The following is an 18,477-nucleotide window of genomic DNA, read 5'->3' on the forward strand; positions in this document are numbered from 1 at the left end:
CTGGATTAATAATCCAGAGATCTAGTTCACATCCCACTGTGGCATTTCCAAAAAAATAGAAACAAAAAGCTAGCATTGGTAAAAGTGTCGTTAAAAATCAAACCAATTCACAAATGTCTCACAGGGAAGGAAACTTGCTGTCCTTGCAGTCTTAGTCTCCTTACCCAAGGAAGGATATACTTTCCATAGAGGGAGTGCAGCGAAGGTTCACCAGACTGATTCCTGGGATTGGGGAGATTGTCCTACGGAGAGAGATTGAGTCGACCCGGCCAATATTCTCTAGAGTTTAGATGAGAGGTGATCTCATTGAAACATATCAGATTCTGAGGGGGATTGACAGGGTAGATGCAGGGAGGATGTTTCCCCCGGGTTGGGGAGTCTAGAACCAGGGGTCACAGTCTCAGGATAAGGGGTCGGCCATTTAGGACTGAGCTGAGGAATTTCTTCACTCAGAGGGAGGTGAATCTTTGGAATTCTCGGCCCCAGAGGGCTGTGGAAGCTCAGTCATTGAGTATATTCAAGCCAGAGATCGATAGAGTTTTGGATATTAAGGTAATCAAGGGATAGTGCAGGAAAGTGGAGTTGAGGCAGAAGATCAGCCATGATCTTACTGAATGGCGAAGCAGGCTCGAGGGGCCAAATCCTGCTCCTATTACTTATGTCCTTACTGGACCCGACCTGTACATGACTCCAGTCCCATGCCAACGCGCTGGATTCTGAACTGCCCTCCGAAGTTGTGTTTGGGGTCAGGTTTCAAGTGCCAGGTTTGCCAGCGACGCCCACACCCCGAGAATAAATGAATTAAAAACCAAGAATCGTGCGCTGCACTCCCAGCATGTCTCACACGAGCACAGGCCGGGGGGGCGTCAAGTTCAGTGAGTCACCGCTGTCATCCAGAAACAGCATTCCAGCCGGAAAAGTGCCGGCTGTGTTCTTTAAAAAAAATAATGCAATGGAAAGCCCCACAGCACACTCTGCAACACCAGAGGGCAGCGCTCTCTGCTATTGCTTCTTGATGCCACGCATTAAATAAAAGTAACATTTAAAATCTGCACACATTTCCTGTCAATCTTTCCACTATAAATGTATGTTCACATTTACAATGGAAACTGCTATGTAAGCAGTCACCTGCAGTGACGTGAGGTTATAAATGTGGACATAGGTACTTCTAATGGTCAAAGGCTGGGTATTCTGCGACCAGTGTCTCACCTCCTGACTCCCCAAAGCCTTTCCACCATCTACAAAGAACACATCAGGAGTGTGATGGAACACTCTCCACTTGCCTGGATGAGTGCAGCTCCAACAACACTCGAGAAACTCGACACCATCCAGAGCAAAGCAGCCCGCTTGATCGGCACGCTACCCACCACCTTCAACATTCACTCCCTCCACCACCGGCGCACCGTGGCTGCAGTGTGCACCATCTACAAGATGCACTGCAGCAACTCGCCAAGGCTTCTTCGGCAGCACCTCCCAAACCCGCGACCTCTACCACCTAGAAGGACAAGGGCAGCAGGTGCATGGGAACACCACCACCTCCACGTTCCCCTCCCAGTCACACACCATCCCGACTTGGAAATATATCGGCCGTTCCTTCATCGTCGCTGGGTCACAATCCTGGAACTCCCTCCCTAACAGCACTGTGGGAGCACCTTCACCACACGGGACTGCAGCGGGTCAAGAAGGCGGCTCACCACCACCTTCTCAAGGGGCAATTAGGGATGGGCAATAAATGCCGGCCTGGCCAGCGACTCCCGCATCCCAGGAACGAATTTTTTAAAAAGTGACAATGTTACTTTTTTTTTTTAAAAAAGCACCCAGATAGTTTTTCAATCAATCCCTAGGGGCCAGCACCCCTCTGTGTGAAGCTCTGACTGACGGTTTTATGTTAGAAGACACAGAATAAATGCAAGCTCTCACGGGACAACGCGTTCCCCCATTGACGGGACGCCATGCAACGACAGTGAAACAGAAAGCTCACTGAGGCACAGCTTCTTTAAACAGGGTTCAATGTGATGCCACATCACGGGTCTTTTAATCAGAGCTGGCCGGCTTCCCAGCACTCGAGGGACGCTGCCAGGAAGTGTCCTCCGCTTCTCCTGCCGGAGTGCGACAGCGACACTCGGGATTCCTTTCTTAAAAATAAATAAAACACATGATGCAAAGAGCAGCAGGGTTGGCTCCGACATCATAGAATGAGAGAGAACGTACACAGCACAGAAACAGGCCATTCAGCCCAATTGCTCCGTACATATTCCACACCAGACTCCTCACACCCCTCGGGCGTTCTCCCTGGCGTCCTGGGGCCAATATTTGTCCCTCAATCCACATCACAAAAACAGATTATCCGGTGATTATCACATTGCTGCTTGTGGGAGCTTGCTGTGCGCAAATTGACTGCCGCGTTTCCTACATTACAATGACTTACACTTACAAAGCACTCCATTGGTTGCGAAGCACTTTGGGATGTCCCGAGGTCGGGAAAGGTGCTGCAGAAATGCAAGTCTATCTTTTCTTTCCCTTCATCTCACCCCATCAGCACATTCTTTTGCTTTGGTTTAATTGTTGAATATGCTGGTTTTATTCCCCCCTCCCTCGTGACCTGAAGCCCCAGACTCGTGCTGGGGTTACAAGTTCCCCAGCCGCTAGCTAGCCACCCCATTAACCCCCAGCCCCTCAGATGGCCACCCGAGCTCGTGAGCTCAGGCAGAAGAGCAACAGCCGAGTGTCGGCAGCTGCTGATTGTGTTATTTACACCTCCTTTAGACCCACCTTTTGTTCCTTTACTTGTCCCGTTACTATCTCCTTTGCCTCGCACCATCAGTCCTTTTGTCTCTCTAATCTCTCCTGCCTATCACAGACCTTCCCTTTTGTCCTCCGCCCCCTGCCCCCTGCAATTGCTTAAAACCGGTTACATCTCCAACCTTTTCCGGTTCTGATGAAAAGGTCATCGACCTGGGTTTCCCTGTCCACAGATGCTGCCTGACCGAGCGCGTTTCCCAGCATTTTATGTTCATGTTTTAGATATCCTGCCTCCGCAGTATTTTGTTTTTGTGTTGGCAGAGTACCGGAGCCAGTCCCCCCCACCCACCGTCGGGACAGGAATATTTTATATTTTTGCTGCCAGGATAAAACCACAATCTCGAACCGGTAACCCTGGGCACTGAGGCCCATTGCAAAGAGGAGAGCGTCACATATTTTTGAGCTGACGGTATAAACCACTCTGCCCATTCTAAGTAATGCGAAACACAAGAGACAAACCCGTGAGACCACTCAGCATCAACACAATGGTGGCAGTATAACTACAATCTGACTGTTTAAATAGGTCTTCATCATAGAAACATAGAAAATAGGTGCAGGAGTAGGCCATTCGGCCCTTCTAGCCTGCACCGCCATTCAATGAGTTCATGGCTGAACATGCAACTTCAGTACCCCATTCCTGCTTTCTCGCCATACGCCTTGATCCCCCTAGTAGTAAGGACTTCATCTAACTCATTTTTGAATATATTACTCCTTTTTGAATATATAGGAGCAGGAGTCGGCCATTTGGCCCCTCGAGCCTGCTCCACCATTCAATATCATGGCTGATCTGATCATCAACCTCAACTCCACTTTCCCGCCCGATCCCCATATCCCTCGATTCCCCGAGAGTCCAACAATCTATCGATCTCAGCCTTGAATATACTCAACGACTGAGCCTCCACAGCTCTCTGGGGCAGAGAATTCCAAAGATTCACTACCCTCAGTGAAGAAATTCCTCCACATCTCAGTCCTAAATGGCCGACCCCTTATCCCGAGACTATGCCCCCTAATTCTAGACTCCCCAGCCCGGGGGAAACATCCTCTCAGCATCTATCCTGTCAATCCCCCTCAGAATCTTGTATGTTTCAATGAGATCACACCTCATTCTTCTGAACTCGAGAGCATCGGCCCAATCTACTAAATTTCTCATCAGAGGTCAACCCTCTTATCTCAGGAATCAATCTATAAATCTAGCATCAAGCTACTTGGAGACAAATTGGGGGGGGGGGGGGGGTCATTAGAACAGACAGGGGACACAGACGTCGTCATCAAAGCCATGAAAGAAACGTGGAGCGCTGGCGCTGCTATTCAAAGTACCATAGAGGCGCTCCCGGGTTCCGATTCTCTCCGCCGGCACTCGAACCTTCATGGACCCACGGATGTTGCCTGTTTCTTCCCCTCTGTGCGACAGCGAGGTCAGGAACTGTTGAGCGGTGCTGCCGATCATAGACTTCAGTGCAATGCAGCACTCGCCTGCGGAGAGACAGAACGCATGAGCAAACAGGAGAACTGCACTCCCACATAAATCATAGACAGCTCCGGCTCAGTCAGGTAGCGCTCTCACCTCCGAGTCAAAGGGTTCTGGGCGCAAGCCGCACTCCAGGACATAATCTGGAGCGGCGCCCTGTCGGAGGGGCGGCGGCGAGGGAGCGGCGCACTGTCGGAGGGGCGGCGGCGAGGGAGCGGCGCACTGTCGGAGGGGCGGCGGCGAGGGAGCGGCGCACTGTCGGAGGGGCGGCGGCGAGGGAGCGGTGCACTGTCGGAGGGGCAGCGCCCTGTCAGAGGGGCGGCGGCGAGGGAGCGGCGCACTGTCAGAGGGGCGGCGGCGAGGGAGCGGCGCACTGTCGGAGGGGCGGCGGCGAGGGAGCGGTGCACTGTCGGAGGGGCGGCGGCGAGGGAGCGGTGCACTGTCGGAGGGGCGGCGGCGAGGGAGCGGTGCACTGTCGGAGCCGAGGGAGCACTGCATTCTCTGCAGGGGCCATCTTTTGGGTGACACTCACAAAACCGAGGCACTGTCTGCATGTTGAGGTGGATGTAAAAGATCGCGCGGCACTATTTCCAAGTGGAGCAAGTTCTGTTGGTGCCCTGACCTCCATTTATCCCTCAACCAACACCATCAGAAACAGATTAACGTGCTTACAACTTGCTCTTTACATAGGGTTCTTAGCATGGACGAACTCAAGCTACTTTACAAAGGTGTATGGAGAATGGATGCCAAGGTGAAGAGGAGGAAGAAATGACTAAACATTTAGTTAAAGAGGAGAGGCGGGGGGTGGGGGAGGGAGAGAACTATAGTGAGTAGGCCCCAGGTGGCTGATGGCACGGTCCCCAATGGTGGTGCGGGCATAAGGGGCCAGAGTTGGAGGAACATATTGTACCAGGATGAAGGAAGGGTTAAGGGTTAATTAGATAGAATGTACAGCACAGAAACAGGCCATTCGGCCCAACCAGTCCATGCCGGCCTTTAAGCTCCACTGATCCTTCCTCATTTAACTACCAGCATCACCCTCGATTCCCTTCTCCCTCATATGCTTATCTAACCGCCCCTTGAATCCATCGATACTATTTGGCTCAACTCCTCCCTGTGGCAGCGAGTTCCACATTCTCACCACTCTCTGGGTAAAGAAGTTTCTTCTGAATTCCCCATTGGATTTCTTGGTGACTATCTTATCTTGATGGCCTCTAGTTTTGCTCTTCCCCACAAAGTGGTAAGACAGGGTAGGGTTAGGCAATGAAGGGTTTTAAAAATCAGGATGCGCACGTTAGATTTGAAGCACCGGTGGGAGGCCTCGGGCGTCGAAGTTGGTCAGTGATGACGTGTGCTGGGCCACAGGACTTGGTGTGGGGAAGGATATGGCAGCAGAGTTTAGAGTGGGCTGAAGTTTATGGAGAACAGAGCATGGGCGAGCATTGGAGTAAGCGAGTCGATAGGCGATACAGGCGTGGACGAGGGTTTCAGCGGCAGAAGTGGGTGAAGCTGGCATGGGCACATTTATTGCCCGCTGACAGTCACCCTGAGGGGGCACCGGGGGCCATGTCCTACATTAAGAGTCAACCACGTAGCGTGGAACTGGAGTCACGTGGAGGCCAGATTGGGTAGGGATGGCAGGCAATGTTCCCTTTAAGGGTGTTCTGAATGGGCTGCGTGACCCCCCCCACTCCCTGCACTCAAAACCACACTCTGAGCATGCCTGTAATGGGGTTAAGCGGAATACAACTTGTATTTATATAGCGCCTTTAACATAATGAAACATCTCAAGGTACTTCACAGGAGTATTATGAGATTTAAAAATTTGACACCGAGCTACATAAGTAGAAATTAGGGCAGGTGACCAGAAGCTTGGTAAAAGAGGGAGGTTTTAAGGAGCATCTTGAAGGAGGAAAGAGAGGTAGAGAGGCGGAGAGGTTTAGGGAGGGAGTTCCAGAGCTTGGGACCCAGGCAGCTGAAGGCACGGCCACCGATGGTGGTACGATTATAATCAGGGATGCTCAGGAGGGCAGAGTTAGAGAAGCGCAGAGATCTCGGCTGGAGGAGACGAGAGATAGGGAGGGGCGAGGCCATGGAGGGATTTATAAACCAGGATGAGAATTTTGAAATCAAGGCGTTGATTAACTGGAAGCGAATGTAGGTCAGCGAACACAGGGTGATGGGTGAACGAGTTAGGACACGGGAAACCAAGTTTTGGATCACCTCTAGTTTACGTAGGGTAGAATGTGGGAGGCCAGACAGGAGTGCGTTGGAATAGTCAAGTCCAGAGGTAACAAAGGCATGGATGAGGGTTTCAGCAGCGGATGAGCTGAGGCAAGGGCGGAGACGGGCGTTGTTAGAGGTGGAAATAGGCGGTCTTAGTTATTCAGTGGATGTGTGGTCGGAAACTCATTTCAGTGTCAAATATGACACCAGGGTTGTGAACAGTCTGGTTCAACCTCAGACAGGAGTTGGGGAGAGGGATGGAGTCAGTGGTTGGGGAACGGAGTCTGTAGCAGGGACCGAAAACAATGGCTTCGGTCTGCCCAATATTCAATTGGGGAAAATTTCTGCTCATCCAGAACTGGATGACGGACAAGCAGTCTGACAATTTAGAGACCGTGGAGGGGTCGAGAGAAGTGGCGATGAGGTAGGGCTGAGTGTCGTCCGTGAACATGTGGAAACTGACGCTGTGTTTCTGGATGATGTCGCCGAGGGGCAACATGTAGATGAGAAATAGGAGGGGGCCAAGGATACCAGAGGCAACGATGCGGGGTGGGAAGAGAAGCCATTGTCTATGGCTATGTTTATCCGCTGCTACATTAGCACGACTTACCGTAGGATTCATAGCCATCCACGGACTTGACGGTGAGCAGGAGGTGCTGGTCCTGCAGGTACTCTATATCCGACACAATCGGCTTCAGCTTCAAAATAAAATACACCGATCAGTCCTGATTTAATAGACAACTGGCTATCAGCCTGGTGAAACCTGCGTCACTAAACTTATTTATTACACTGGCACCTAAACACCTCATGGAAAAAAAATGGCATTGGCGCAATGCTGCACCTTCACTCACCAATATTTCACACAAGCGAGGTGTCAGACTTGCCTCACTCACACCTCGGACTTGGAAGGTTGTGGGTTCAAGTCCCACTCCAGAGATTTGAGCACAAAAATCTAGGCTGATATTCTGGGGCAGTGCCGAGGGAGCGCCGCACTGGCGGAGGGAGCAGTGCCGAGGGAGCGGCGCACTGGCGGAGGGGGCAGTGCCGAGGGAGCGGCGCACTGGCGGAGGGGGCAGTGCCGAGGGAGCGGCGCACTGGCGGAGGGGGCAGTGCCGAGGGAGCGCCGCACTGGCGGAGGGGGCAGTGCCGAGGGAGCGCCGCACTGGCGGAGGGGGCAGTGCCGAGGGAGCGCCGCACTGGCGGAGGGGGACGCAATACATCCAACGACACTATTACAAAAAGCAGGGGAGTTATCCCCGTTGTCCTGGGGCCAATATTTATCCTTCAACCAACATCACTGAAGAAGATTATCTGGTCATTATCTTATTGTTGTTTCTGGGAGCTTGCTGTGTGCAAATTGGCTGCTGCATTACCCACATCACAGCAGTGACTACACTTCAAAAAAGTGCGTTAGTGGCTGTAAAGCGCTTTGGGACGTCCCAAGATCGTTAAAGGCGCTATATAAATGCAAGTCTTTTCTTTCTTCCATAAGCGGTGATGAACCACGAGCGCATGCCCTGCGTTGTGTGAATTACCGTGGGTAGTTGCCGCGAAGACCAGCCAACCTTCAGAAAGTTGATGTTGTCGCTGCTTTGCGTATCATTTTCTGAACTTTTCTTGAATTCTGCAACACAACGGGTGAAGAGAAGGGCAGACAAGTTATTTTTGTCCAGTCTCGAACTCGTTGACCCTTGCAGGGTTATACCTGCTCCATACAGGCAGCTCCCCAGTAACCAGTGCGAGCCAAGACAGCCAATGTCATTCACGGGATGTGGGCGTCGCTGGCAAGGCCGGCATTTTTGGCCCATCCCTAATTGCCCCTTGAGAAGGTGGTGGTGAGCCGCCTTCTTGAACCGCTGCAGTCCGTGTGGTGAAGGTGCTCCCACAGTGCTGTTAGGGAGAGAGTTCCAGGATTGTGACCCAGTGACGATGAAGGAACAGGCAATAGATGTGCAAGACAGGATGGTGTGTGACTTGGAGGGGAGCTTGGAAGTGGTGGTGTTCCCTTGCGCCTGCTGCCCTTCAACTTTAGATGGTGGAGGGTCGCAGGTGGTGTCAATAAGACGGAAGGAAGGAGGAAGAGACATATCAAAACGGCTCCCGGTCCTGTCTCCATCCAACTTCCAGGGGCATTGAGCTCTGACAATGGGATCTCCACCCTAAACGTCAAGCTGACGCCCCTCCTCCCGGACACGGTCAGTCTACTGCTGGGACAGAGAGAGCCCAGGCCACAGCTAAGATCAGACCAGAGGGACCAGCAGCAAGATGAGATGCCGTTTCAGGATTATAAAAACTTAATAGGAGCAGGCCATAAGGTCCCTCGAGCCTGCTCCGCCATTTAATAAGATCATGGCTGATCTGATCATGGACGCAGGTCCACTTCTCTGCCCACTCCCCATAACCCCTGATTCCCTTATCGGTTAAGAAACTGTCTATTTCTGTCTTAAATTTATTCAATGTCCCAGCTTCCACAGCTCTCTGAGGCAGCGAATTCCACAGATTTACAACCCTCAGAAGAAATTCCTCCTCATCTCAGTTTTAAATGGGCAGCCCCTTATTCTAAGATTATGCCCCCTAGTTCTAGTCTCCCCCATCAGTGGAAACATCCTCTCTGCATCCACCTTGTCAAGCCTCCTCATAATCTTAAGTTTCGATAAGATCACCTCTCATCCCTCTGAATTCTAATGAGTCGAGGCCCAACCTACTCAACCTTTCCTCATCCCCAGAATCAACCGAGTGAACATTCTCTGATCAGCCTCCAAAGCAAGTATATCCTTTCGTAAATGTGGAAATTAACACGATGCAGTATTCCAGGTGTGGCCTCACCAATACCCTGTATAACTGTAGCAGGACTTCCCTGCTTTTATACTCCATCCCCTTTGCAATAAAGGCCAAGATACCATTGGCCTTCCTGATCATTTGCTGTACTTGCATACTATCCTTTTGTGTTTCATGCACAAGTACCCCCAGGTCCTGCTGTACTGCGGCACTTTGCAATCTTTCTCCATTTAAATAATAACTTGCTCTTAGATTTTTTTTCTGCCAAAGTGTATGACCCCACACTTTCCAACATTATACTCCAGAGAAGTGGTGGAAACCCAATTGTAATGACTGAAGACTGGAGAGAAAGCAGGAATGAGGTACTGAAGTTGCATGATCAGCCATGATCATATTGAATGGTGGTGCAGGCTCGAAGGGCCAAATGGCTTACTCCTGCGCCTATTTTCTATGTTTATGACGATGTCTAAATCAGTAAATCCACGCAAAGTCGGCATTGACCCCAGCATGGATTCGGTGAGCAATCTCCCGATCCTGAATCTCCTCTCTTAAAACTAATCCCGGCACATAAACAGTACACCAGGCCCAGCACAGCGTGTTTACAAATCAGCGAAGATGGTTACCTCATATCCCAGTGCATGCTTTCAGTGGCCGCGAGTCCCCTTGGGGCGAGAGGGATGATTATGAGCAGACTTTGTCATCAGGATTAGAAAAGGCTGGATAGGCTGGGTTTGTTTACTGTGGAACAGAGGAGACTGAGGGGAGACCTTATTGAGATGTATAAAGTTATGAGGGGCCTGGATAGAGTGGATAGGAAGGACCTATTTCCCTTAGTAGAGGGGTCAACAACCAGGGGGCATAGATTTAAACTAATTGGTTGGAGGATTAGAGGGGAGATAAGGAGAACTTTTTTCACCCAGAGGGTGGTGTGGGTCTGGAACTCACTGCCTGAAAGGGTGGTAGAGGCAGAAACCCTCACCACATTTAAAAAATACTTGGCTGTGCACTTCAAGTGCTGTAACCTACAGGGCTACGGACCGAGAGCTGGAAAAGTGGGATTAGGCTGGGTAGCTCTTTGTCGGCCGGCACGGACACGATGGGCCGAAATGACCTCCTTCCGTGCTGTAAATTACTACTGTATGACTCAATGAAAACACAAACTGTGCAAAGAAAAATTCACTCAATAACACAAATTTCAAAACCTAAACTTGCATTTCCCAATTCTAAAGCAGCTTTCAGGACACGGGACTGCAGCCTGTGGGACTTGGCGAGGATCCAACACTGGGTTATGCCCCCAGAGTGTAAGCAGACCCGCACTCGGAGCCACAGCACAAAGTCTCCGGTGTACAGCATACAGATTGTGTGCGTAAAATCAATCCCACTCACTCTCAGCAGTGCATTCGTTCTCCAGACATGCCCGACGGGGTAAATTACCCAATCATCTCTACTCAAGCCGGAGCTTGTGGCGCCTCGGTACGCAGCCTCGTTTCTGTTTAATTTATTAATTCTCGGGATGTGGGTGCCGCTGGCAAGGCCGCATTTATTGCCCATACCGAGGCGGTGATGGTGGTGGGCCGCTGCCTTGAGCCACTGAGTAGCAGCTTGATACAATTGCGGTGCTCGCTGCACCACCTCAGAGGGCAGTTCACAGCCAGTCACATTGGGTGTGGGACTGGAGTCACGTATAGGCCCAGACCCATGTATTTTGCCTATTTTTACTGATCCATCACCTCCATTTCCCTGTTACTTAGTCCGGTGCTGCCCGAGTGCTGGACTCCAATCATCATTATCATCATAGGTAGTCCCTCGGAATCGAGGAAGACTTGCTTCCACTCCTGAAGTGAGTTCTTTGGTGGCTGAACAGTCCAATACGAGAGCAACAGTCCCTGTCACAGGTGGGAAGACAGTGGTTGGAGGAAAGGGTGGGTGGGGAGACTGGTTTGCCGCACGCTCCTCCCGCTGCCTGCGCTTGGTTTCTGCATGCTCTCGGCGACGAGACGCGAGGTGCTCAGTGCCCTCCCGGATGCTCTTCCTCCACTTAGGGCAGTCTTGGGCCAGGGACTCCCAGGTGTCAGTGGGGATGTCACACTTTATCAGGGAGGCTTTGAGGGTGTCCTTGTAGCATTTCAGCTGCCCATCTTTGGCTTGTTTGCCGTGAAGGAGCTCAGAGTAGAGCACTTTGGGGGGTCTCGTGTCTGGCATGCAGACGATGTGGCCCGCCCAGCGGAGCTGATCGAGTGTGGTCAGTGCTTCAATGCTGGGGACGTTGGCCTGAATGAGGACGCGGATGTTGGTGCGCCTGTCCTCCCAGGGGATTTGTAGGATCTTGCGGCGACATAGTTGGTGATATTTCTCCAACAACTTGAGGTGTCTACTGTACATGGTCCATGTCTCTGAGCCGTACAGGAGAGCGGGTATCACTACAGCCCTGTAGACCATGACCTGGGTGGCAGTTTTGAGGGGTTGTTGAATCGCAGCAAATGCTGGAGCCCTACAGGTCCTTAAACCTGATGGTGCGTTTGCCGTTAAAATAAATGTCAGTAAGAGTGATCATGAAGCTGTCGGATTGTCGTAAAAACCCGACTGGAGAGGAAGGTGATGGGGTTTATCAGTAAAAATGGGCAAAATACATAGGTGCCTTGAAACAAGACAGAGACAGCATTTTGTGGGGACATTGCAGAGGGACCGTTCTACGCTTGGGCCATTTCAGCCCCGATTCCTTCGCAGTCCGTTCGAGCCCCCTGTTGTTGCAGATACAGCAATGTCTCCGCAAGATCCTACAAATCCTCTGGGAGGACAGACGCACCAACATTAGCGTCCTCGACCAGGCCAACATCCCCAGCATTGAAGCACTGACCACACCTGATCAGCTCCGCTGGGCGGGCCACATTGTCCGCATGTCAGACACGAGACTCCCAAAGCAAGCGCTCTACCTCAGAACTCCTGCACGGCAAGCGAGCCAAAGGTGGGTAGAGGAAACGTTACCGGGACACCCTCAAAGCCTCCCTGATAAAGTGCAACATCCCCGACACCTGGGAGTCCCTGGCCAAAGACCGCCCTAAGTGGTGTAAGTGCATCCGGGAGGGCGCTGAGCACCTCTAGTCTCGTCGCCGAGAGCGTGCAGAAATCAAGTGCAGGCAGCGGAAGGAGCGCTCGGCAAACCTGTCCCACCCACTCTTTCCTTCAACCACTGTCTGTCCCACCTGTGACAGGGACTGTGGTTCTTGTATTGGACTGTTCAACCACCTAAGGGCTCATTTTAAGAGTGGAAGCAAGTTTTCCTCGATTCCGAGGGCCTGCCCATGATGATGATGATACAGACTGTTTGAAGCTGGACTCTAAGAGCTGATGGTGCCAGATTATTCTGAAGGAACATTACACTGGGGACATGGTTTGGGATTGGGGAGGTGGGCGTGGTGGGGGGAAGAAGGGGCTTCCAGTCACCAAGTTACTCACCTTCCAGGCAAGTGGAGTAGAACTCAATAAAAAACTTTGTCCTGCTGGCAGTTTTCACGATGGCTTCGATGTTCTCGAAGTCGATGTAGGCCTGGTCTGACGTCTTGGAGAGACCTGAATTTAAACACGAAGCAGGAGAGTGTAATAAGCCACGGGACTCTGTGGGTTTCTTGCCTTGGTAACGAAACCCCCGGAGTCCGAGCCACCCCTGGCCAGCTCCGCCCGCTTTGTTGGCACAAAGAACTGGCATAAGAAATAGGAGCAGGAGTCGGCCATTCGGCCCCTCGAGCCTGCTCAGCCATTCAATAAGATCATGGCTGATCTTTGACCTCAACTCCACTTTCCCGCCCGATCCGTGTAGCGCCCCAAATTCTAGCGATCTGAGTCATAAAGCCTGGTCATAGCTCCCCCTACCTGCCTTCTGAATGGAGTAGAGCAGCAAGAAAATTAAGTCTCAAGTTGCTCACTCTCACAATCGTGCACCCCATCAATCCCGCGCGCTGGATGCTCAGTGGGTAAATGCATCGTCTAGCACGGAAACATACAGTCCAAGTTGCCAAGTCCAATCCCTGGCCTTTACAAAGTTTGCCAATAGTAGCCAGAGCAATGGTTGGTGGTACAATTGGCCTCGCTGGGGAAAGAGAGGAGATAAAAGGCAGAGAAAGAAAGGATAAGGAAGACTTGCATTTATATAGCGCCTTTCACAACCACCGGATGTCTCAAAAGCACTTTACAGCCAATGAAGTACTTTTGAAGTGCAGTCAGTTTTAATGTGGGAAACGCAGCAGCCAATTTGCGCACAGCAAGCTCCCACCAACAGCACTGTGATAATGACCAGGTTATCTATTTAGTGATGTTGATTGAGGGATAAATATCGGCCAGTACACCGGGGCGAACTCCCCTGCTCTTCGAAATAGTGCCATGGGATCTTTTACGCCCACCCGAGGGGGCAGGCCGGGCCTTGGTTTAACATCTCATCCGAACTACGATACCTCTTACAGTGCAGCGCTCCTCTGGAGAGTCAGCCTGGATTTTGTGCTCTAGTCACTGGAGTGGGACTTGAACGTTGTGACTCAGAGGCGAGTGTGCTGCCCACTGAGCCCCGGCTGTCACTACAACGATACAGGCTTCCCTGCCCCGAATCACGATTGAGTGACTGCGCTGCACAGCGGTATGCGTGGACAGTAGACAATAGCAGGATCGGACTCGGCTCAAACCACGCCACCCCCACCCCTCAGTGAAACAGCATAGCCTTCTGGGCTCACATATGAAGCATGGCCACTTGGGCAAGTGTGTGGCCGGCGGCAGAGGAACCAGGTCCCAGCAAGAGTCAGGGAGAGGAAAGCAAAGATACCCCCAAAAATCGCAGTGAAATGTGGGAGACATGTTTTGGGAGGGTCGTCACATACTGATGAAGCCTGGGTCACATTGCGCTGATCAAGTCCAGGCTTGCAGCTATTTTCAGTGGCTGTCTTTATTGTTCATCGTCTCAACCACAGCGGACGCAAGTACAGTGCTCGCCAGAAGCATCTTTAATGGACTCTCGGGGCCGGTGGAAGTGTGAATGACAAGGAATTGCATTCAGATAATCCCTGCTGCCGTGGGCGGCTGCACTGGCATCAGTTGTGGGCCCAGCAGACTCGCACAGCTGCCTCAGTAACACAATACACAACACAACCCTCGCATTCACAATGAATGACGCAGTCTCTTTATAATCGTCTGCAACGCACACACAGTCACAACAACCAGGAACGATTCATGTGCAGCGACAGATACTACAGACATCAACAGCCCAATCACAGTCAACCCCTGGATGCAGTCACATACCAGGCCGCTCAAGTGGCAGCTTATTTTGTTAACCCTTCATTTCCTTCCAGTCAGGAAGCTATGAAAGACTCGCTCTGTGCTATTAATTTACCGAAATCATGATTTAAGTAGTGAAAGTTTGCTTCTCATAATAAAGACAGACTTTCACTATATCGTGCTTTTCAGGACTGCAGAACATCACAAAGTGCTTTACAACCAATGAACTACTACACAGAACTCTCCCCCGCCCCCAAAAGGCCATGGATACTGAGGGTCAACTGAAAACTTTCAAGAGGAGATTGACAGATTTTTGTTAGAAGAGGTATCGGGGTTGTGGATCAAGGCGGGTTAATGGAGTGGAGGTGCAGATAAGCCCTGGTCTGATTGAATGGCAGAGCAGACTCAGGGGCTGAGCAGCTTCCTCCAGTATGTTCCCTGTTCTGATGTCCCATTTAAATGCACCCACCTTTTTTGGATACAAACTGTGATGTCACACCAACTTCGAAAGTACCAAAGGCTGGCGAGTGGTCACTCGTCACAATATCATCCGTGCAACCTGAGAGAAATAAACACAAAATATATCATAACGGGTACACACAAATCTTCAGAAAACAAAGCAGTCCGTGCCCTCATGCAGCAAGACCTGGACTACATTCAGGTTTGGGCTGATAAGTGGCAAGTAACATTCACCCCACACAAGTGCCAGGCAATGACCATCTCCAACAAGCGAGAGTCTAACCATCGCCCCTTTACATTCAACAGCATTACCATCGCCGAATCCTCCACCATCAACATCCTGGGGGTCATCGTTGACCAGAAACTTAACTGGACCAGCCACATAAATACTGTGGCAACAAGAGCAGGTCAGAGGCTGGGTATCCTGCGGCAAGTGTCTCACCTCTTGACCCCCCCCCAAAGCCTTTCCACCATCTACAAGGCACAATTCAGGAGTGTGATGGAATACTCTCCATTTGCCTGGATGAGTGCAGCTCCAACAACACTCGAGAAGCTCGACACCATCCAGGACAAAGCAGCCGCTTGATCGGCCCCCCATCCACCACCTTCAACACTCACTCCCTCCACCACCGGCGCACCGTGGCTGCAGTGTGTACCATCTACAAGATGCACTGCAGCAACTCGCCAAGGCTTCTTCGGCAGCACCTCCCAAACCCACGACCTCTACCACCTAGAAGGACAAGGGCAGCAGGCGCATGGGAACACCACCACCTCCACGTTCCCCTCCCAGTCACACACCATCCCGACTTGGAAATATATCGGCCGTTCCTTCATCGTCGCTGGCTCACAATCCTGGAACTCCCTCCCTAACAGCACGGTGGGAGCACCTTCACCACACGGACTGCAGCGGTTCAAGGCGGCGGCTCACCACCACCTTCTTAAGGGGCAATTAGGGATGGGCAATAAATGCCGGCCTTGCCAGCGACACCCACATCCCAGAACGGGAAAAAAAATCACCATCAGGAGAAGGAGTGGGCTCGATGGACCGAATGGCCTTATTTTGACCTGTGTTTGGCTTTTAAATTGGTCTTGATACTCCAATATTGGAGAAATTTGGCAGAGCCAGGGTCGTTCCTTCATCCTGTATCGCGAATGGCCACTGATTTAATAAGTGCACGATTAAGATCTAATGAAGCTGGGAAGGTTTACATTTGAGAAAAGGTGGCTCAAGGGGGGTGGTGAGATTTGTAAGATTGTGGCCAAACTGAAATCTAATAATGTGTTTGAGATAATCACAGCCTCTACTTAGGAGGCACTGACTCAAGATTAGAATTAGCATTGGACTTAGCTAACAATTTAACTACTACAACGGTGGCCTTATATTTTTCTGGGGGAAGGGGGGTGGGGCAGAAACAGCACAGGAAGATAGATTGCATCAGAAAATTCAAGAGAACTGCATTGATATTTGGCAGAGCAAGTAATTGGGTTGTATGAGACAGAGGCACATAGAGGGGGAGTGGGCGCGGGCGACACAGACAGAGGGCGCGGGCGACACAGACAGAGGGCGCGGGCGAGCGGGAGAGAATTATCTGGATAATTGCAATGGATGTGGTGACAACTCCCCGAGGAGATAGAAAGTGGTTTATCCAAGGACTGAAATGAGCAAGGAAGAATGGACTTCTCTTACTGTACATTGTTTGTTCACACACGCACACACCACATGTGGGCAGTGTATTAATAGTCTCACGAGCAAGGTCCAGAATTGTGTACACTGAGCTCTTGTTTGAAGGTTGGGGGGGGGGGGGGGGGGGGGGGAAAAGAGAGGGGGTGGTTATGGTTGCGGGGGGGTGGGTGTAATATTGTCCGCAAGCATCAGCTTCGAAAGCGTTTCCCAGTCGCCGAGAGTTTGGTGCCGAGTTGCAACAGCTGGTTCCTTGTGGTGTTTTGGGTCTGGTCCCGTGATTACTGGATATCTGATTGCACGGAGAGCCAGACAGTGATGAGGAACACATGTGCTTGTCCTTTGGTGTGGTTTGGGTTGGGTTGGATTGGATTTAAGGGAGGGTGGGGGTGGAGACGATGACAAGGGAATTAGACATATGAAAAACATGGGGGAAAAGGAAATATAAGTACGAGTCAAACTGCAAGTATTATTAAAATGAGTGATAAGACTTGCATTTATATTTTGCTTCCCTCAAACCGCTTCACATACAATTAATTTTTTAAAACGCAGCAGCTGCAGGGAAATGTGACAGCGATATGGGTACAGCAAGATCCCAGGAACAGCAAAATGAATAACCTGAGGCAGAGATGATGCTGATTAGCCAGGGCACCGCAGCTCTGTACAAAGGGGTCATGGGATCGTTCATGTTGCCCCGTGCAGGCAGGCAGGCAGGCAGTTCAACATCTTGTCCAATGAAGCTTCAATCGTTGACTTACATGTCGCAAAGTATTGACAGCACAGAAACAGCCCATTCAGCCCAACAGGTCCGTGCCGGTGTTTCTGCTCCACACGAGCCTCTGCCCACCCCTCTTCATCTCCGCGTATGATCGAAATCACAGAAACTTACAGAATTACACTTGGCCTGCCCTGGCTCTTTGAAACAGTAGACGTGCTGAGTCCCGCATCCCCCACTTTTTGTCCATAACCCTGTCGATACCTCTCTTTCCCTCGATTCCTTGCGTCCTCGCGTTTATCCAGCTTCCCCTTCAGTGTATCTATGCTATTCGCCTCAACCACTCCCTGTGATAGTGAGTTCCACATTCTCGCCACTCCCTGGGTAAAGATGTTTCTCCTGAATTCCCGATTGGATTTATTAGTGACTATCTTGTAAGAACATAAGAAATAGGAGCAGGAGTAGGCCATACGGCCCCTCGAGCCTGCTCCGCCATTTAATACGATCATGGCTGATCTGATCATGGACTCAGCTCCACTTCCCTGCCCGCTCCCCATAACCCCTTATCGTTGAACTGTCTATTTCTGTCTTAAATTTATTCAATGTCCCAGCTTCCACAGCTCTCTGAGGCAGCGAATTCCACAGATTTACAACCCTAAGAAATTTCTCATCTGTTTTAAATGGGCAGCCCCTTATTCGAAGATTATGCCCTCTAGTTCTAGTCTCCCCTATCAGTGGAAACATCCTCTCTGCATCCACCTTGTCAAGCCCCCTCATAATGTTATACATTTCAATAAGATCACCTCTCATTCTTCTGAATTCCAATGCGTAGAGGCCCAACCTACTCAACCTTTCCTCATACGTCAACCCCCTCATCCCCAGAATCAACCGAGTGAACCTTCTCTGAACTGCCTCCAAAGCAAGTACCGTATATACTCGCGTATCATGCGACTTTTGAAGACCTAAATTGTAACCTAAATTTGGGGGGGTCGCATGATACGCGAGATACAAAATTTGCGGGTGTGAAGTGCTGGCCAAGATTAGGCTGTTAGGCTGTTAAGCAGACCGTATCCACGCTGAATCTCGGCA

At 51.0% G+C, this 18,477-nt stretch overlaps 1 protein-coding gene across 2 annotated transcripts in view; it reads right to left on the bottom strand.

Moving 5' to 3' along the window:
- inppl1a (inositol polyphosphate phosphatase-like 1a) overlaps window positions 1–18,477 on the bottom strand; it is a 199,438-nt gene that overhangs the window by 14,621 nt on the left and 166,340 nt on the right. For both annotated transcript variants that reach the window (XM_070892581.1, XM_070892582.1), the window contains exons 19-23: window positions 15,003–15,092; window positions 12,731–12,844; window positions 8,032–8,120; window positions 7,107–7,194; window positions 4,120–4,275 (exon numbers count right to left, since the gene is read on the bottom strand). In XM_070892581.1, the coding sequence (XP_070748682.1) occupies window positions 4,120–4,275; window positions 7,107–7,194; window positions 8,032–8,120; window positions 12,731–12,844; window positions 15,003–15,092 (537 nt within the window). The remainder of the gene's footprint in view (window positions 1–4,119; window positions 4,276–7,106; window positions 7,195–8,031; window positions 8,121–12,730; window positions 12,845–15,002; window positions 15,093–18,477) is intronic.

The sequence above is a fragment of the Pristiophorus japonicus genome, chromosome 10, assembly GCF_044704955.1.
Source record: "Pristiophorus japonicus isolate sPriJap1 chromosome 10, sPriJap1.hap1, whole genome shotgun sequence".
In the NCBI taxonomy this organism is placed as follows: Eukaryota; Metazoa; Chordata; class Chondrichthyes; family Pristiophoridae; genus Pristiophorus; species Pristiophorus japonicus.